This window comes from Ostrea edulis, chromosome 10, assembly GCF_947568905.1.
Source record: "Ostrea edulis chromosome 10, xbOstEdul1.1, whole genome shotgun sequence".
Taxonomy (NCBI): domain Eukaryota; kingdom Metazoa; phylum Mollusca; class Bivalvia; order Ostreida; family Ostreidae; genus Ostrea; species Ostrea edulis.
The window spans coordinates 21,214,381-21,237,022 of record NC_079173.1 but is presented as its reverse complement, the minus strand read 5'-3'; the positions used below and the strand labels follow the sequence as shown (position 1 = coordinate 21,237,022).

The 22,642-nt window shown below is 35.7% G+C and overlaps 1 protein-coding gene across 1 annotated transcript in view; it reads right to left on the bottom strand.

Moving 5' to 3' along the window:
- Positions 1 to 22,642, bottom strand: part of LOC125665512 (calcitonin gene-related peptide type 1 receptor-like) — a 33,995-nt gene that overhangs the window by 10,141 nt on the left and 1,212 nt on the right. Inside the window, exons 2-5 of the mRNA XM_048898164.2 lie at positions 15,579 to 16,047; positions 10,140 to 10,216; positions 2,341 to 2,432; positions 1,144 to 1,297 (exon numbers count right to left, since the gene is read on the bottom strand). Of these exons, the coding sequence (XP_048754121.2) occupies positions 1,144 to 1,297; positions 2,341 to 2,432; positions 10,140 to 10,216; positions 15,579 to 16,047 (792 nt within the window). The remainder of the gene's footprint in view (positions 1 to 1,143; positions 1,298 to 2,340; positions 2,433 to 10,139; positions 10,217 to 15,578; positions 16,048 to 22,642) is intronic.

Here is a 22,642-nt window from a genome sequence, read left to right as displayed (position 1 = left end):
ATGACCCATTAATTAGTTGATGTCCAGTATTCCAGGGAAAACAATATACTAATATCGAGACGTGGTCAGTTTCATATGTTGCACCAGTCTTGGCCGTGCTAACGCCTACCGCAACACAATACCTCCGTTTCTAAGATATCGTCGAAAAAACCTGCAACTTTCACTTTCAATGTAAATTATTTGACAAAGGAAAGTCGGTACAACATTGTAATGACTAAGGTATGTCGCGCTCGGGATGCGAATCCACATTCTCCAGTTCCGGAGCAAGCACTCTTCCGATTGGGAGACGGTGGAGAGTTTTCTATGGAAATCCTAAAGGTAGTAACACTTAATACTGCATACCAGACCACTAATTCAATTTCATACAAACAAAATGTAGGAGTCAGGACGAACGTTTTGTATGTGATGTGAAATACATTGACATAGGTTGTATTTCTAAATTCGTAGAATTATTCTAACAAAGTATATGGGCATAATTTACGTACACTGTTTAAGCACGACAAATAATATTCGTGACTGCTGCCTGTAGTAGTACAACAAAACAAGGTTTTCCAATTACAAATGCGTAGTATACGAAACTAAGCTTCCTGCAACAAAATTAAGACAAATTACCCAAACCATTTTTCAAAGTCTTAAGCCATACATGTATTCTTGTCACTCTGTTTGCAGTCTTGTTTTTATTTTACACAAAAGACATTCAAGAAAAGACATTTTTTTTGGAAGCCCAATTAAGAGAATGATTCAAGGGAGAAAAAACATACATATCCTGGCGTCTATTGGGCTCCGGGGCACATGCTGATAAAGAATGTCACGCTTAACGATGCAAAATGTACATGTCGGGATGAATAATGCGTTGTCATGCAAAAGGTCTCTGTGGTACAAAATTTACAAACAACGTTTGATTACTTTAGGAGGTTGAGAGAATTGATATAAAGTCGATGTTTTATTCAACTCTATTTTACTAGATCATTCGATTTTTTATACATGCTGCAAATAAGATGATAAAAGAATGCAGAATGTTTTGTGAAAGAGGGTCAATGCTTCACATTCTTCAACAACAATAAGTTCCTGCTTTGTTCATCAACAAAATAAAAAACTGAGTATACTATGAAAGGTGATTTTAAAAAATCTTCTAATACGTACTCCGTTCGCCATCATTACTGTTTGGAACACCTCGGAACTTTTCACCTTATCGTAAGTAATTAGCATATCCCATAATCCAGAGACAACTTCCTGCGTAATAAGTGCCATAAAGAAGTTCAGGTGTACGCGCACTCTGTTTTGTCTCCATAACGACCTAAAACCATAGCAATATAACTGGGTATCAACGAAACAAATTAATAATGCAATGTTAATTCAATAACAAAATACTCTTATACTACAACCTTTATCTACAAGTTCAATTCTGAGGGTAGCAATGGTTTTCATCAAAATGGCCTCAACTTACAAAAAAAAATAATTAACATTTGCTCTTTGAAATACACTTCAATAGCATTTAATGAATCACAATGCAAATGCTAGTCAATTGACGCGTTTTTGGTTTGTTTTTTTTTTTGGTTTTTTTATAAAATTCGTTTTGCTAGTATCAAATCAATGCAAAAATCAATTGCGTGGTCTATTTTTACTGTGTTAATTAGTTGAGGGATGCAGTTTATATTACATAGGTTTGTCTTGTAAGTCTAATCAAACGTATTTCCCCAGGGACCATAGGATTTACCACATAATTACAATATTTTGTCGCTTGAAGTTAATAGGTGTTGATTTTAGATTGTTTTCCGTGCTGTTTTGGTGCATATCTGTTGAACTGTCTCGTTTAGTTTTAATTCATGAGTGACAGGTTGCCTTCAAGATATAGTTCCTTCGGATATCAAAGGTTGAAATGAAATTTACAGAGAATATCGCGACTTTAAACAGCTGAGATAATGTTTTCTGTGTTATACACTGTGGAATAATAATGTTTATTCCGGTCAGTTACAGACATTTGTCGGGAGAGGTAGCTTTAGATTAAGTACACTGTAAATGCCATGTGAGTATTGTGTACGAATTGTAAATCTATTTTGTCTACATCTCGAAAGATACGAACCGTATACCAATATATATGTAAACCTTGATAATTTCTGTTCATATCATACAAGTACAAATTATCGCGTCTATAGAAAACATTAAATGAAAATCTGGATTGGGGATTTAATATTAGATATTGTCTGTTATAGCTGACTGCAGTTTGCCAGGAGAACACACACACACACACACACACACACACACACACACACACACACACACACACAGAGAGAGAGAGAGAGAGAGAGAGAGAGAGAGAGAGAGAGAGAGCAGTTTTACCTGTATCTTATGAATATAAAGACAGCGGGTACCAGAAATAGCACGCTCGTGATGCTGCAGCCTAGTCCCAGAAAAAGGGTGGATTCCAGCCCCTGTAATTACACAGAACATTCATTGTATGATTAATCATTTCCATGCTGTTTTGATTATAGAGGGCGGAGCTCTCCCTATAGGTAAAACGTATATACACATGTTTACATATGTAAAGGAAATATAGAAAACTAATGAAAAATAAAACCATAATTATGGAACTTAAAAATTTTGGTCAAAATGGCGTAGATTTAAATGCAAGCGCGAGAATCTGTATTTCGCCATTTTGAATCTCGTGTACCCAAGTTCACGTTGTTCTGAGATTTGACATAAAATCGGTAAAAGCATGTAAAACATATTTTCTCAATCATATAACCCCTCCTTAATTATACCATATCTCCTATGTTTGTAAATTGGGTAAACACCGACTCTCAATAGATAGAACAAGTCAAATTTAAATATTAAAATTAAATACATGGATTATGAATCAATATTGACCAAGAAAAGTACAATGAAAAAAACCAAAACATTTATGGTAAAATCTCGACAAGTACAAGTAGGGGAAACTAAAGCAATCTCACTTTTTCAATTGTGAGATTATTCCCGGTTTCTTATGAAGTGATTATTATCAGTATTTGAACGGTAACCCTCCCATGACTTAGCAGTGCTTTTAACACGTGCTGAGACTTGGTACATGTACTTATTAGGCCGAGCTTATCAACCAGTATCTTCGTACATGTTACGTCCAGCATGTTTGACCTAGCTCTATTTTATCCAACGGACGCACCCATCTTCCATGTAAATTGTAGTTCGCGCCTGAGTTTTATCTCGCTCAATTTTTTACCTTTTCTCTCGCATAATTCGTGAAAAATTTGGGTCTACCGTATGCCTTTTCTTACTGGACACCATGCTGCAAATGTTTACCTTCTGTGCGCATGAGTCTGAATACTGAGACGAGAAGACTCCTTTTTTGTATAGGCCGTCAAAAAGTATTAATTTTTGTAATTAAACGAGAATTTTCAACTTTATAAATGTATTAAGAAAAATAACGATAGACTTGTCCAGCTGTACATGTACTTTGTAATTTTGCATATCTCTTAATATGATTTGACTGTTTTCAGAAGATCATCTTATTGACCTTTGATTCTGTTGTACATATTTTGTGTTATTAATTGCCCCATAGGAGAGGTTTTTCTAGACAATAAAATAAGTTAAAACTAAACCAAAAGCATATCAAACAAGAGGCCCATGGGCCACATCGTTCACCTGAGTCACCTTGGCCCATATCTGAAGACTTTCCATATATATTTGCATGTAAAACCTTGGTCCCTATTATGGCCCAAACTACCCTTTGCAAACTTGAATCTACACTATGTCAGAAAGCTTTCATGTAAATGTCAACTTCTTTGGCCCAATGGTTCTTTTAAAGCTTTTTTCTATATTTGTATGTAAAACTTTGACCCCCCCCCCCACTTGTGGCCCCATCCTACCCCCCCCCCCCCCCCCGGGGACCATGATTTGAACAAACTTGAATCTGCACTATGTCAGAAAGTTTTCTTGTAAATATCAGCTTTTCTGACTCAGTGGTTATTGAGAAAAAGATTTCAACTATATATTTGTATGTAAAACTTTGATCCCCCTTGTGGCCCCATCCTAACCCCGGAGCCCATGATTTGAAGAAACTTGAATCTGCACTATGTCAGAAAGTTTTCATGTCAAAATCAGCTTTTCTGGCTCAGTGGTTCTTGAGAAGAAGATTTTTCCTAAATATTTGTATGTAAAACTTTGATCCCCTATTGTGGCCCCATCCAACCCCCGGAGCCCGTGATTTGAACAAACTTGAATCTGCATTATGTCAGAAAGCTTTCATGTAAATCTCAGTTTTTCTGGCTTAGTGGTTCTTGAGAAGAAGATTTTTAAAGTTTTTCCCTATATATTTGTGTGTAAAACTTTGATCCCCCCCCCCCCTTGGGGCCTCATCTTATCCCCGGGGGCCATGATTTGAACAAACTTGAATCTGCACTATGTCAGAAAGTTTTCATGTCAAAATCAGCTTTTCTGGCTCAGTGGTTCTTGAGAAGAAGATTTTTCCTAAATATTTGTATGTAAAACTTTGATCCCCTATTGTGGCCCCATCCAACCCCCGGAGCCCGTGATTTGAACAAACTTGAATCTGCATTATGTCAGAAAGCTTTCATGTAAATCTCAGTTTTTCTGGCTTAGTGGTTCTTGAGAAGAAGATTTTTAAAGTTTTTCCCTATATATTTGTGTGTAAAACTTTGATCCCCCCCCTTGGGGCCTCATCTTATCCCCGGGGGCCATGATTTGAACAAACTTGAATCTGCACTATGTCAGAAAGTTTTCATGTAAAAATCAGCTTTTCTGGCTTAGTGGTTCTTGAGAAGAAGATTTTTAAAGTTTTTCCCTATATATTTGTGTGTAAAACTTTGATTCCCCCATGGGGCCCCATCTTATCCCGGGGGGCCATGATTTGAACAAACTTGAATCTGCATTATGTCAGGAAGCTTTCATGTAAATCTCAGTTTTTCTGGCTTAGTGGTTCTTGAGAAGAAGATTTTTAAAGATTTTTCCTATATATTTGTATGTAAAACTTTGATCCCCTATTGTGGTCCCATCCAACCCCCAGGCCCCATGATTTGAACAAACTTGAATCTGCATTATGTCAGGAAGCTTTCATGTAAATTTCAGCTTTTCTGGCTCAGTGGTTCTTGAGAGGAAGATTTTTAAAGTTTTTCCCTATATATTTGTGTGTAAAACTTTGATCCCCCCCCCCCCCTTGGGGCCTCATCTTATCCCCGGGGGCCATGATTTGAACAAACTTGAATCTGCACTATGTCAGAAAGTTTTCATGTCAAAATCAGCTTTTCTGGCTCAGTGGTTCTTGAGAAGAAGATTTTTCCTAAATATTTGTATGTAAAACTTTGATCCCCTATTGTGGCCCCATCCAACCCCCGGAGCCCGTGATTTGAACAAACTTGAATCTGCATTATGTCAGAAAGCTTTCATGTAAATCTCAGTTTTTCTGGCTTAGTGGTTCTTGAGAAGAAGATTTTTAAAGTTTTTCCCTATATATTTGTGTGTAAAACTTTGATCCCCCCCCCTTGGGGCCTCATCTTATCCCCGGGGGCCATGATTTGAACAAACTTGAATCTGCACTATGTCAGAAAGTTTTCATGTAAAAATCAGCTTTTCTGGCTTAGTGGTTCTTGAGAAGAAGATTTTTAAAGTTTTTCCCTATATATTTGTGTGTAAAACTTTGATTCCCCCATGGGGCCCCATCTTATCCCGGGGGGCCATGATTTGAACAAATTTGAATCTGCATTATGTCAGGAAGCTTTCATGTAAATCTCAGTTTTTCTGGCTTAGTGGTTCTTGAGAAGAAGATTTTTAAAGATTTTTCCTATATATTTGTATGTAAAACTTTGATCCCCTATTGTGGTCCCATCCAACCCCAAGGCCCCATGATTTGAACAAACTTGAATCTGCATTATGTCAGGAAGCTTTCATGTAAATTTCAGCTTTTCTGGCTCAGTGGTTCTTGAGAGGAAGATTTTTAAAGTTTTTCCCTATATATTTGTGTGTAAAACTTTGATCCCCCCCCCTTGGGCCCCATCTTATCCCCGGGGGCCATGATTTGAACAAACTTGAATCTGCACTATGTCAGAAAGTTTTCATGTCAAAATCAGCTTTTCTGGCTTAGTGGTTCTTGAGAAGAAGATTTTTCCTATATATTTGTATGTAAAACTTTGATCCCCTATTGTGGCCCCATCCAACCCCAGGGGCCCATGATTTGAACAAACTTGAATCTGCATTATGTCAGGAAGCTTTCATGTAAATCTCAGCTTTTCTGGCTTAGTGGTTCTTGAGAAGAAGATTTTTAAAGTTTTTCCCTATATATTTGTATGGAAAACTTTGATCCCCCCTTGTGGCCCCATCCTAACCACCGGGGGCCATGATTTGAACAAACTTGAATCTGCAATATGTCAGGAAGCTTCAGGTAAATTTCAGCTCTTCTGGCCCAGTGGTTCTTGAGAAGAAGATTTTTAATGACCCCACTCTATTTTTGCATTTTTGTGATTATCTCCCCTTTGAAAGGGACATGGCCCTTCATTTGAACAAACTTGAAAAGCCCTTTACCCAAGGATGCTTTTGGCCAAGTTAGGTTGAAATTGGCCAGTGGGTCTGGAGAAGAAGTCGAAATGTGAAAAGTTTACAGACAGATGGACAGACGGACAGACAGACAGACGGACGTACAGACAGACGGACGCCGGACAAAATGTGATCAGAATAGCTCACTTGAACCTTCGGTCAGGTGAGCTAAAAACAAAACTATAAAAGAGTAATAGTTACAAAGGCTGCTGCGATAATTCTATGGATTTTTCCAAAAGATGACAGCCAAGGGACATAACCTTTGAAAAGTGTGAATTCATCTTTTGTTGGAAGAACTTAGGCCACCAAGTGCTTTCTAGAGACATTCTGAGGGGTTTTTCAGGATTACAAATGAATCAAAAGCATTGTAGATTAAGCACAGTTTACTCAATAACATAACATAAATTCAGAGATTTACTGATTGATAGTTTTTTGATATTCTGTGACATTTTAATTCTAAAGGCTTGATTTCAATGAAAGAATTGTGTACCCCTGTATCAAAACCTGCTGTTTGCTAAGTAACACTAGTATTAATCAATTTTGAATATGAATTCTACTTTGCATTCAATAAAACTTCATAGCATGCATGTTTATGCCAAAAAATCTGAAATGTGCATGTTGTAAAATGTAGGCGTGTTAACGTGCGCATATATAGGTATTTACTTATAAATGCATAAACGTCAGCCTTCGTTCATTATACTAATTACGGGCTCCTGTTTTACACAACTATACTTATATAGAATGGTTCTAATTACAACGCGAAAGTTACGCGTATATTCTTAATAGTTTCCTGTTAATTCGCGAAAGTTACATCTATGCGGAAAAAAAATTCAGCGACCAATATGAGCTGAATATGCTTCCGTAGTCACCACTTGTAGGTGAAGGACCCCATATTTAGACCAATGTTGGCGCTCAATGAACCGTGGCAGAGAGTGTTCTTTATCTTGCAAACGCCCGAATCAGCTTTTTTCAGCTCAACGTGTTTGATATCTTCCATAATAGTTACAAAGTCCTGATTTTACTATATTCTGCCATTATAATGCGCTAGAACGATTGTGTAATTTTTTTTTTTTGCGTAAAATAGTACAAGATTACCAAACATGTCTTGCAAGTGATATGTCTTCACAGAAAGAGAATCTCTCATCTCATCTTTCATCTATTTCATTACTTTCTCAATCTTGCGATGACATTTCTCATTATTATTGGTAAAGGATCCCAATAAAGGAAAATAAAGTACCGATATCGTATGTCTTCTACGTACTATATCATTCTCATATCAGTATTTGCTAAAAGTCTGTTCAAGATGACCAAAATCATCGCCTTTAACAAAGACAACGAGATTCAATTTAGATGTTAAAGAAAGATGCAGTATGCAGTGTTATTTTGCGATGTGAAACTGAAATCGTTGGCGCTTCTAGTGCATGTATTGAGATAGGTACACCTACTGAACACCTACTAAACATTTGAAAAATGTCTGCATGAAGCATCACATGGGTCTTAAGAGATATATCTAAATGGAAAAGAGGAAATCTGTGTTTTTAGCATGATACGTAATGGCCACGTGGACCCATAATTATCCCACAATTCAAAAGTGTGCCATAGTTCATCAAATATTTTAATTATATTGTATTGTTCATGAATTTTCGTATTACGATATGGTCAAAAACAGACAAATTAGAAGAAAAATTGATTTTCGAAGTAGCATAACGATTTTAGAATACTTCTCGAGCCCAATTTTCTTTCCCTAAAATAAGATTATCCATCAAACCAACGCACTTTTTTTTTAATTTCATAAATATGATATGCAAATAAAATGTCTCAAAAACTCTTTATAAAAAATGGGGGACTTCTTGGATGTTGTATTAAGTGAACAGTACGTAGATAATTGTGGTCATTCTCAATTGCTAGAATGATTTCAGATGTTTTATCTATATCATTTATAGACTCAAGCAAACATTTATGAAACGAGTAATAAGTATATAACTTTTAATCTGTTATGAAAGTTTACAATTCAATATGCCAAATTAGATAGTTTATTAATTCATTCTTAAAAATCAAATTACCTATTTATTTTCACAGTTATGCTTTATAATTCTATAGAATTTTATGATATCTATAATGAAATACAGCTAAATCTCAGGTGAACATTTGATCGATCTTCAATGTTATAAAAACAAATTAACTATCAAAACATCTATCGTTATTTCCATGTGGGAATAAGATAAATAGTGATTTTTAAGAGGCTGGGACAGAAGGAAGACACCGCTTAAAGTTAACGTGCGGTTTATACATGTACTCAAACTGTATAAATTGGTACATGATGTTAAAAATTCCGTGTCTTGTAACAAATACTGTATAATGTCTACAAGCATAGACTTCAATTCACATTAAGTATGCTATACACTTAAAAGAAATGACGTTAAGCAATTTATTTATGAATAATTGTCATACGTAGCGCTAATGTTTGTCATATTGATATTTAAGTACTATGGTCCCCCGTTGACACTTACAGGGACTGGTTCACGTTTTCGAAAGAAATATTTTTTAAAAAAAAATTATGTTAAAAATTAAGAAATATAACTCATTTGATGTTGACAACCAAGATTTGGACCGTCTGAATGCAAGGATAAGAGGAATATTTTAGCTTTGATTCTGTGTTACATGAGTGTAAACAACGACTCGAGTCTTTTTATGTAAACAAACAAACCAGTGAAACGTTAATTTTGTAATTTAAAGCATCTTCATTTTGTACTTTCACAAATTTTAATTTTTAAATGACACATTTTACCTAAAGTATACTTGAGATGTGATATGTATAATAAACTTGAACCAATATCCATTTATTTTGAAAACTTCTTAAACAATAACACACCTCAATCTTTGTTTTCAAAACAAATAATGAACTCGCTATAATGAACTTCTGTCATAGTGAATAACCTTAACTTTTTTTGTGAAACCTTCTTAACATATTAGACTGTAGATTTTAATCATTTAAAGTGAAAAACAAAATTTGGTGGAAATCGTGCATCAGTCCCTTTAAAGGTTACCAACGTATGTAATATAGTAAACACTTTTAATAATACTTTGGTTTACTGTAGAAAAAAAATGATAAAGTTAGTGATATTTTTCATTATTTATCTTAGTAGAGAAAATGTTTTCAATAAACATTTAAGACTGACTTTCTGAAATGAAAACCTTGGTACGTCAATATCTTCCAATGGATCCTTGGTATCATACCGTGCTATACATGTACATGTACTTAATCATAGTGAAAACTGTGATGTAGTATATGTAATTGTCAAAACTTTGATTAATATCAGACAAACTTTTATAAATATCGGACAAACTTTTATAAATATCGGACAAACTTTGCCAGTATGGTTTAGTATAGGGTATAGTAAAGTTAAATATGTCCTGCATTCATTAAAACTTTTACAACAGTGTACTGGGGTATTTCTGTGTAGTGTTCTATTGTAAGTTGTGAATTTACGGAGCGGCAGTGAAAACAAAACATACAATATAACTTCAGTACAGCCCCCCCCCCCCCCCCCCCCCCCCCCCCCCCCCCCCCCCCCCCCCCCCCCCCCCGGCACGAGTACCTGTTTATCTACACAGGGATTGTAGTTCGTCTTCGGTATCCACCCACTCCGCTCTGTACAGGTCTTCACAGCATGTCCTACAAATAAACCATTAGCTTCGTGAAATTGAATTTGATATCAAATAATAACCCCTCCACTTACTTACTTCACAAAGGTGCTAACTAATAGACCATTATACATGTACATACTTCAAAACTACCTTTGTCTTTTTCAGGTGTCTCTTCTAGCATGTGAAAAAATTCACCCGTGCAAATGCTTAGACAAATGTGTATATACAATTTATAATCTGTAGATGATAGTGAAACTGAGAACTTCGGAAACTATCGGACTTAAACATCACATGCAATTTCAATTCAATGCCCTCCAAAAGCTTTTAGAAGTTTTATCTAGAAAGGTACATGTATGTGTCGGAATCAAGGAGAGACAATGCTACGACTTGATTAATTGTATATTGTTTAACGTCTCGCTCAAATTTATTTCACCCATCTGGAGACGTCACCATTGCCGGTGAAGGGTTGCAAAATTTAGGCCTATGCTCGGCGCTTACGGCCTTTGAGCAGGGAGGGATCTTTATCGTGCCGCATCTGCTATGACACGGGCCCTCTTTTTTGCGATCTCATTCAAAGGACCGCCCCATTTAGTCGCCTTTTATGACTGTGGGCCTATTCTAACCCTGATCCCCATGGAAATCTAAGATTTAAATCGATGGGAAGTAGCAACGGGCTTGTTGAGAATACCGAGGACCCGATAATCTGACAGCATAAACATTGAAATCCCTTCATCTGAAGTTTATGTACATTTGTCTAAAATCAATGATATGTAATAAACCCTGAGAGAGAGAGAGAGAGAGAGAGAGAGAGAGAGAGAGAGAGAGAGAGAGAATAAGTTTTCCCACAAAAAGAAAAAACAAATCAAATATACCACAATGTTTATGATATCTATTTCAATAAAGAATATTTCCCTTCCGGTTACCATACATGTGTTACTCTTATTTTCCAATTACTGACCTTGTGTGTGCCCTTGTATCAGGTCATGTGTTTCACTGAGTATTGATATCAAACATTCTAGACGACATTAAATTACACGTGTTTTAAAAGAATAAGTTTTTGAAAGTTGCAATGGTTTGCAACCAAATAAGTTTGCAAAGAAAAAAAATAATAAATTGATGGTAATTTCTGCTCGCTTGAGAGACAAATTCGCGATGTGATCGTTTTTTCTTTTTTCGTACATATGTAGACACTGGGATTTTTCTTACACGAATCATATGATGGTTTGGAGGATTATTTGAATTTTTACTTAAGGAATGGATTTATCTATTATTATTTTTATGCATGAATGGAAGATGGGTATTAAAAAAAATTAAACATTTTTTAAAAATCAAATCCACATGGTCAGAGAAGTACATTATGTCCAAGGGTCTTTGCAAATTGCATTATATATAAACTTTGTTCGTGTTGACTCAGGGGGAAATAGACTGACTTTTTTGCGTATATTACGTATGTACGTGTACATCGTGAACACATGCATTACTAACAAATGTACTAAAAATAGAAACAGAGACTATTACACTTAAATGTATACGCTTCCTCCACAACAGACTGCAACTGAGCTACATGTATTCCCAAGCCCTATCAATTCACTTGGATGAGGAAAACGACAGTGACACAATTTGACATCAATGTTTCCATTAGATGCCAACATATCCCCATTACATAATTGCACTGTTCCAAACTCAGGACAATATTAATAAACGGAACATGCATGGCTTGACAGAAATCAAGTCTCAATTTCCATTACTTAGATTTTCTGTAACGACAAAACAGCACATGTAATTTTAATATGTAACAATTAGAGGGGAACACATTAACTTTAAGAATTAAACATTGGATGTAAAACAGGGTCATTCACATTAAGGTTGATGGACAGTATTACGATGTTTCGAGCACTATGGAGGTCTTTCATTTTCCTGTAATTGAAATTTTATGTTCCTCGAGCCCGATATTGTGTCCATAGGGACCACTGCAATTTTCGCAAAATTAAGTACAGAGAAGTAAAATAGTATTGATGGCTGGAGAAAATGGACACATAATATGATTAAACTGAACAGTGATAACAGAAATTTCAACATCATCGGTATTAACCAGAGAGCTTTAATCCATCTTGTGCACATAATGGTATAATATTCATGTGAATATTTCTAATAATCGCTTAGAAGTTTGAAAAATCTCCCCAAAAAATCTTCTGTCTCGTAGACACTACGACAATGAGACTGTTTTCTATATATGTATCAGCATTACTTCAAAAGTCCTCCCTTACATGAATGTCAAAAAGAATTTAAATCAAAACGAAGTACACATAACACCACATTGATTTCTTGCACAGAGTGCATTGTTCATCCGTCTTTCTCTCTATTTCCACATCCGTTTTTCTCTCTATCTTCACAGTCTAACATTAAGAATTCAATATACATGTATTAACTTATACAATTTTCTTTTGCATTTGAGGTTCGATAGATTAACTTTTTTTAATGTTCTGACGCAGCTCTTAATACAAAAATCCATTCAGATAACATGGGTTCAAATTATAATGAAATGATCTAATCGATCATTGTGCACAATTCTATTAACATAGTTCCATGTATAATTATTGTGGGTGTCAAAATGTATCCATTCAGCAAAACGCAGTCTGCAATGCAGACTAATGACTTTTTTAAGGGATTTTAAAACTGATTGCTGCAAATGTTCTTGACACTAATTGCCAAAACCCTGATTACTCTTTCTGATATACTGCAGTCACGCAGATAACTTTATTTTGTGATTCAAAGTCAATGTTTACCATTCGTAATCGATATTATTTTAAACTTTCCAGTCAATAACTTGTTTTTAATAATTAGTAAAGAAAAGTTGATGTTTATTGCACAAAGAATTATGGACGACTACCCAGGCAAATAAGCCTCACGTGAATTTCACATTAACATGAAAGGCATTTTTTTAATAAGACACGGCCAATACCGTTAGACACCGTCAAGACTGTTATAAAGCTGTTTCGTTTCTTGCTATATTATTGAAACACAAAACAACGAACTTTGAAAATCACCCAGAGACTAATTGTTGGGTAACGCAATGCCGTTCTAACACCCCTCCCCCTTAATATTCACTTCCTCAACCCCGCTCTCCGTAGACCAAGTTGTTTGACAGTGAATGTAGATAATATATTCTATAAATATCATTTTACATCACTGAGGAAATTAGAAATATTTCCATAGCCGAGATGTTTAAATTTTATCTTTGAAAATTTATGAGGGCATGGTCTGCGACGCTTGAAGCGTTGCAATTCATACCCCAATCTGAGTAAAACCAGATCTTTGATCCGCTCCGATATTCTGATGTCGCTAATACAAAGAGCTGAAGATATCCTGTATAGGGTCACGTGAGCATGCAATTTGGAGACCTAAGGTCATCCAATCAAATGCTTCTATATAAGAACAAATCAAACCTATTCTTACATGTTGAATTCAGTGTTTACGGTTCCTTCGGAAGTCATTATTCGGAACACTTTGGGATTCACTGTCACTGATTCCTACCGCCCAACGATTTTGACAGCGACGATTTGATTGGTTTATCTGATGTTCATTCTGATATTTCCCTATACGGGATGTCTTTAGATATTTGCATTACCGACATCAGAATATTGGAGCGGATCAAAGATCTGGTTTTAATCAGATTGTCCATACCCTCATGTATTTGTTTTTAAGGAGGTATGCTACACCAGAGAAATTTGATGCAGATGAAAAGTAGAGGATATGTACAACAATATTTTGAATTTGAAAATTTTCAAATTTACTTTATTTTGTCAAAAAATACAGTTTTAGTAGAAGGTAATCTGAAAAAATTTAAAACCCCTTTTGGACTCGAACCTGCGACCTACAGTTCAGCAGTCGGTATTCTTTTTTTTTTTTTTTTTTTTTTTTTATCTTTTATTTCGGTATTCTAACCTACTGAGCTACTCGGCTAGGTATTTAAATGGAAAAGCAAAAGTCAAATATTGCTGATATCGATTTTTTCATCCTTGTTTTTAAAGGAAGTCAGCCATTATGACGATGTAGAGTACTACCTTAACATTCTATTTTCATTTTTGATGAAATTACTAGCCGTTAAAATAGATGCATTATATTTTCAAGATTCTACACCCAAAGCAACTATGCAAAACATCACGTTTTCCTTTGTAATTAATCACCTCACACACCCAACAAACTAGACAATGATTCCTTTAATTGTGATTGTTACATGTATACCCGCACTTTCTAAAGAAAGTTAGGGTACATTGTTGTTATAACCTAGGCTTGGTCAATCTGTCCGTCCGTCTGTCACACTTTCTTTCTTTAACTCTTGTTCTATTTTATTTTAAGCAGTAACCAATTAATCTTTTGGAATATAATAAGTGGTATCCTGTAGATGTGCAATGAGGTCTTTGGATCTTTGAATTTTTATCTTAAAAGAAACCCGACGCTTTTCGACAAAAACCTAGTTCCCAGAACTCCTCTTATATTTTACTCAGTAGCCAAATCATCGTTTGGAAGATGATTAGTGGTGTCCTGTAGATGTGCAATAATTTTCATCTTGAGGGTAAATAGGGTGGGAAAACGCCGAACAAAAACCTTATGGGTTGTGTCTTGTGAAACAAGAATATATTTGCTTTAAGAGTTGGGATCTCAACCAATTTCAAAATATTTGAACAATAAAGAAAAAAAAATAAGGATTGAGAAGACTCAAGGACATTTGACCATTAGAATACTCATTGCATCTATATAAGTGCAGCAGGAATATATATGGTTTAGGGGTAATCACCTCAATTGTTTTACATAAATTTCAACAATTACGAAGTAGGCCAACAGAGTACTCATTGCATCTTGACATATTCAGCAAGAATAAATATGGTATAGAGTATATTTAAAGGCAAACACTTGCGTGCGGATATTTCTGTCTTATGGCAGTCTCTAATTTCATATAAATCATAAAAGTGTTGATAGAGATGTATAATGTTACATGTAGATATGAAAGAAGGGATCAGGCCCCCTGTCCCCCTATTGGTTCTGTATGTACGTGCGTGATAATTTCTTATGCTTTCTATACAAATGTATATAGATGCAAGTGTTCATACATCTATACTCTTCTACATATATCATTACTTTGTCAATTTATCAACAAAATATATACAGAGTGATACATATTTTACTTTTGTTGTTTTTATCTTTTTGTTAACTTGGAAAATATATCCAAACAAATCCCTTTGTCGTTACTTTTTCAGTTGAAAATATCCTTTTGGCATAGACATTATTTTTTAATTATCAAAAAAGCCTTTCGTCTTCACAGTATTGAAATTAATACTAGGAGGTACCGGTAGTTTTAAAATCAAACTGCAGTAGTGATAAAATCATACTTGAAGGTGAAAAGTAGGGCATAAAGAGAGGACACGTGACGTAATTTGTTGTTCCTGGTACCGCGTCATCCCAACAGCTCCATCCATCCCAGATCCGCCCACAGGTGTTATTGACTTCCGCTGGAAGTGACCGTTGTCTTTGACAACAACTGTCTGCAGCAGAACAGCAGGAGGTCCATTGGTGACATTCATCTGGGGTCAATGTTGAGCAGACGTCCGACTTTACAGTTTGATTTCTGTAGTTAAGTGACTGGATCCGTCTAATTCGGCCGTTGTAAATAAAGAGTATCGAGGGATGACTACCAGTTGTATTTACCAAAGGTCTGTACTTAATAAAGAAAATATAGGAAAAACACCATGCATAAGCAGAAAGCTGGAACTTCAATGCCGTCTTATGTACGCCTGCTTGGGAACGGCAGTATGGTTGTTTAGGTGAGGACAATACATCCTGGTCCGAGTTTGAGGAAGCCTAAAATACATAAAGATTCAAAATAAGTTACTATCGTCAAGCATAGTCTAATGGAAATATCAATATTGTTCCTAAATGAAATGATGAGACTAAGCAGTTTATCGCGAACGGGAAATACCTGCTGTGATTGCCCAGTGGTTACCATAGCTTCTAAATAAAGAAGGCTTAAGTTCGAATTTCGATCCAGACACAGTGACGTTAATATACATGTATGGATAACTATTCCTTTGCTAACCTCCCGGCATTAGAAATGAAAGTCATTGGTCTCCCGACTATGACCTTAATATGGAGGTCCCGTGTCAAGGTAGGGGTTGGCACAATAAAATAAAAACCTACTGCTAGCCCTGATTGCCATGCATAATTTATAAAATATGTGCAACTGCACCCGAATCTGCGTGAGTAAACATTCTCAATGTGACGTAAAACAGCTTTTTAACAAAACAATGGCGGGAAATTATAGTCACGTGTACCGTAACTCAAATAACACCGTTTTGCTATTTTTGATTCCGTCTAGGAGACGCTATTTTAATTCAATACAACTACTTTTTTTTCTAGAATTCACCTTGTTGTGAACGCGTACTCAGGGGCAAATCAATCATTCAAAAAGGACCCAAATCTTATAAATACTACTGTATACAAATACAAATACAAATATTTATTATTATACTTTCATGTAAAATACTCGAACCTGATTGGTCGAGAAGCATTTGAAAAAACATATTGTTACCCTCTGAGAACAGAAAACACGCGACCCAGGGTGATAGTATCTAGCAACGGGTAACAGTACTTGACAACGGGTGATATTATAAAAAATTATCACATGCGTCAAATTTATGCGCGTACGGTTCGCCGTAGATTGCTAGACGACGTCGTTTGACCGTTTGTAATAAACGCGAGTACCCGCATCGATATACGAAATATCGCACGACAGTGATTGATCAAATGTCAACAGACGTATGTTTTTCTGCTTTCCAGTTTACATAACATTCAGTATAATAAAACAAATATTGCATGTATTTGAGGGTAACATTGAAATTTTCACCCCCCGAGAAACCATTGTCAACCTCGGCTACGCCTCGGTTGACAATGGTTTTCTCGGGGTGAAAATTTTCAATGTTACCCTCAATTACATGCAATATTTATATATTGGCACAAACACAATTACAATAATTGGCAAAGGCCCATTGAACATCAATACATAATGTTTACATAACTTTTGTGTAGTTGAAATTACAATTGCAATAATTGGCAAAGGCTCATTGAACATAAATACACAATGTTTACATAACTTTTATGTAGTTGAGAGTAATTGACTTCTGTATCCAAAAAGTCTCTAATACATTTCACAGTAATTTTTAAGACTTTATGTATATATACTATAGAAATGTTCAATATGACACAGCTATGTTTCTCTTTTTTATGATTTATATGCAGGGTTTTATTCTAAACACACATTCTGTTAGGGAGTACCCAGAAATGTCACACGTGATAAATGTTATACTGAAACAAGTTACTAATCTTTATAAGAAAGTACTGCAATACGTGGACCATAGGCAGGTGTTTCTAACAGACACCTAATATTCTAGGTTGAAATGAAAATGCTTTAAATGAGATTTTTGTTTTTTAATTTTGAAACATGCAAGTATATCATTATGTGTCTTATTGGTAGAGCTGTAATGATAAACAGTTCTAATGGGTATGAAATATTTGTAGCTTTGACATTTAACCTTAGAATTAAGAGTCATCCTTGTATTTGGTTGGGACCTTAAAGTTCAAAATCACCGAATGACACAATCTGTCCCGTAGGGATCCGGGTTAGAATAGGTCCTCAGTACCCCCCCCCCCCCCCCCTTTGCTTGTTGTAAGAGGCGACCAAATGGGGCGGTCCTTTCGGATGAGACCGAAAAAACCGAGACCCCGTGTCTCGGCACGGAATTTTTCTTGCATGTACATGTAATGTTTCAAAGGTCAATCCTCTGTGTAGAACGTGTATTAATTATCTTTTTATTAGCTTTATTTTATAATTCCAAGGTCCTATGTACGGGGGCTGTCTAAAAAGTAGAGCCGAAGTGGTCGTGCCCGCCATTTCTTATTTTTAGCCTGTACCTCTCACATTTTTTATAGCCATGAATGAAATACCCAGTAAACTAGAATACCATTAATTACTATCCTCAGTGAGGATATTAAAACCGAAGATTTGCTAACATATCACAAATAGACGCGACTTAAATAGCTTCTCTCACTGCAAGGCGTCGGTCTTAAATAATAACGTTATGAATACGGATTGTCGTATTTTCATTACATAATAGTAGTTTCCCACTTCTTGAAACATCTCCCATCGGAAAATCGTTTATGTCACTTGTAAATCTTCTAATCACTCCCTGCTTCCTTCGTTATTGTTTCGTCTCTATCGGCGTTTCCCCCCAGTTTATTAACGCACACTTCCGTTCCGACGGTTGACGTCGTTTTTTCTCACTTTTTTAGATAGATATAGATATTTCTTTCGATGTTATCTTAAAACCGCCTTTATTCCTTACATAACCAATACTATTGACATATATATATATATATATATATATATATATATATATTTTTATTTATTTATTTACCGGTCGCGGTAGTTCAGTGGTAGGGCGTTCGCTTCGTAACTGGGAGGTCGTGAGTTCGACCACTGCTCGGGCCATATACATATGAAACTTAAGATGTAGACATAGGTAGTGGTCGCCCCTTCGCTTAACGCTCGGCATTTAGAAAGGTGAAGATAACGAACGGTAATTAATCTTATGACTCCTTTTGTGCAAACACGGACTCCTGGATATATCAGAGGTGGGATCAAATGCCTAAGAGAATCACAGGTCTTTTGCATATGACCTTAAAAACGGAGGTCCCGTGTCGCGGCAGGCGTTAGCACGTTAAAGAACCCTCACTGCTTTAACCGTAAGCGCTAAACATATGTGTATATTTATGGTACTTCACCAACACCACGTGACGCCTCAGTATGAGTGAAAAATTATCGACGGGACGTAAAACAAACATTAAAAAAATTATATCAGTTGTTTTTATAGCGACTCACAATTTTCAATCTAATTTTGACCTGTTTTGATGTTGTTGTTTTTTGTTGGTTGTTTTTTTTATTGGGTTGAGCAGAACTTTAGAAAAGTAATCCAAAAGTTACCATAAGTGCAATGCTTCTAGGTACTTTTAGGTTATAGACTTTGTATGGGAAAATATGACGGACGACCGAGGTTTTTTTTTTTTTTTAATTTGGCGCGTAGACGGACCGAGCTTGCGAGGTCTGTCCGCGACACCAAAAAAAACGAGGTCGTCATATTTTCCCATACAAAGTCTATAAATTTTTTATTATATACTTTCAATTTCATTTAGGAACTAACAATGATTTCATTTTTAACAATTCCTTTATTGGTTTAACTGAGTAAAAGATGAAAAACACGAAAAATTTGAAAATTAACACGTAGTAATTGATTGTTACGTAATGTTTGCGGGTCGGAAGGTTTCCGGGCATATATTGTGTGAGATATGCTAACAAACATTTTTTTTTTAAAGAAGAGATGAGATTGAAAGTATATAATGAATGTGTGATATACATGATCCGTATGATATCGTTTTACCATAAACTATCGGCTTTCTGTAGCGATAGCAAAATGTATCTTTTCCATTATTTTAGCCAGAGTAAATGGAAATAATTAGACTGTTTTGATACCCACACCTGATATTTTTGTCAAGAATAAAACCAGCTCTTTATCAAAGAGAAATTATAACACCTTAAAATAGAAAAAAGTGGTGATATATTTCATTCTCAAAGAAAAGTTCTTTGTACAGGTGCATTACTTTTTCTGAACGAAATATATCGTACTCTTAGACATCGGAATGTTTCTTTGTTGTTGAAATGGTACAAATTGGATCGAGCTCTTTAAATCTTAAAATACACACAGCGAATGGGAAGACATCACATCTTCGCGAGTAGTGATGAACTCCCAGCATGCTGACTGTTACAAAACATTATGTTACTTGAAACTGAAGAGGCGTCAAGGAGGCTTGATAATTGTACTTCTTTACCTATTTATTTACTGCATGTACCGTATGTAATTGACAGTGCAGATAATAATACTTAGTAATTAACACTACGGTAGAAGCAGCGTGATGAACAAACCACTTAAAAACGCATGGCATAGCTTTGATCTTGAAAGAGAGATGTACAAAATGTACAGATCAATCCAACACTAATTTATTTCATTCTTTACGTTTGTAAAAAAAAAAAGGGGGTTGAATCTCTTTTTCTATATCTTTAACAGATTTTCATCGGGTGTTTTCTTCTTCTGCTAAATCTGTTTATGAAAATCGTTACTGTACGTGTAGGAATTATACCGTGACTTTAAATTGTTTTAAAAAAGAAATATAATTAACATGCTTCATGACGAATAGCAGCATCAAGTGTTGCAGTTCATTGCTTCGTGTATTTTCAGAACTAAAATTCATTTCTTATATTTACATCTTACTTTCATTTCTGCCGGAATTCTCAGCGGACGAAATAGACGTACTATATTTATAAAGATTCCTACGCGCATTGTTCACAACTGCATCGCATTCATGAGAAAATCAGGACTATCATTATACTTGGTTGGTTGATTGCTTGATTATTTTACGTCCTCGTAATGAGATGACACCAGCGGTAGGTGAAGGTCTACAAATTTAGACCCATCCTTAGCGTCAGGGTCGCAGAATGCAGTGAGGTTTCTCTATCGTGCCAACGCCTGATACGATATGGAACTCCCGTTTTAAGGCCATATCTGAAAAACCCGTTAAGGAGCAATCACTACCTATTCTAACGTCTTAGGATTGACTCGGCCATTACACGAGCGCGGATCTCGAACTCACGATCTCTTGTTTGTGAAGTGAACGCTATACCACTAAGCTAACGCTACCGGTTCATTATAATTGGTAAACATATCGAAAACAAAAGCATTGGAAATGTAAATGCTTCATTGTTAATATCAACGTATATGAAGGTGGCAATAATACCTTAAAACTTCTAGCAGTGATATTACATATGCAACATGTTTCATACAATGCGTATGCAGATCGAACACGATGTACTTCACAAAGAAAGACATATACTAATACAATAGAGAGAAAAGCATAACGGCTTACATGTATCTATATATATATATATATATATATATATATATATCATAATACAAATACCAATCACATTAACAAAGCAAGCGGACAGTATATTAAAAAAAATTTAATGCAGCCAATAATCACGTGGCAGACAATATTCTAGATGGATTATTAATTTTCACTGATTTCGTATTGGAACGATTCTGGTTGTAATTTATTTGTCACATTTCGTGGTAAATGTTTTCTTTCCACGCTATTTAAGCTGACAGCTAGGGGAAACTGGTCTGGGATCAAACAATCAAGCGACGGGTCAGTTTAAAAATACCCTTGATTATATACATCTTGTGTACTTGTGCTTTTTTTCTACTATAATTTATATTGTACCTCTGGCAAATTACGTAATTACAAATGTATGAAATGTACCTCATATACCCATGTATTGTTGGTCTGTCTGAGTGAATAAACTGAATTAAATTGAATTGTTTGGTCTACACTGCCATGAACAAAAGAATATTAGGGACACGAGAGGAGGAAAATGACCTATCCTCTATATTTCCACTGAATTCTGTGTTAGATGGCTTTTGAACAGTTAATGTTTGTTCTTACAATTTTGCTAGGCTAAGGGTTATTTTCACATTACAATGCCTTGTTTGACATGTCTATGCGTGCGTTTGTCCAAAGGTATAATACAATGAAGAAAGAAAAAGAAAAAGACGAAAAAAGGCGAAGATGGTGCCAGGGGCGGATCCAGGAATTGCGGTTACGGCCCCCGGTAACTTTATGAGGCAGTGGGTCCAGGGCGAAGCCCTGATGGGGGTTCGCCCCGGGAAGCTCCTGGATTTTACAGATTTTATGGGGCTTGAAATATTTCTCCTATTTAGTCATTTGTACTATTTTCTATTATTTTAATATGGTGAAATTAATAAAATGACCCAAATTTTAAGGGGTTTTTGGAAAAAATTATGTTCTCCCAATAAAGTAATTCAAGAAATCAAAAGATTTTGTCATTTAGTTCTCCGGGTATGGAAGAAATTATTGCTTCTTTTATCGTTTAGTACATTTTCCGAAACAAGATACCGCGATTTACCTTAAATTTGAAAATTTTAGAGGGGAGCGCGCGCCGGCTGCGCCCCCTCTAAATCCGCCACTGGGTGCAGAAGATCAGCGAACTAATGACCACATTATACGCGTAAGTCGGTTAGATGCATTGTGGGTAGGAAATCTTGATCACGTGATGGAAAGGAGTAAGGTCTTTACTTCATGAGGCTCAGCGACATAAATTTATGACAAATATTAAGTCGTATGTGTATGTACTTATATCGTTTCTCTATCTTAGTGGCAATGTGACCCAGATAGAACCCATTACTCTCATGAGCGATTTATAAGTAAAATGATTTAAGTACAGTCTATTCCGGATATATTGAAATTCAGAGAAGTTTACTTAGGGTATAAT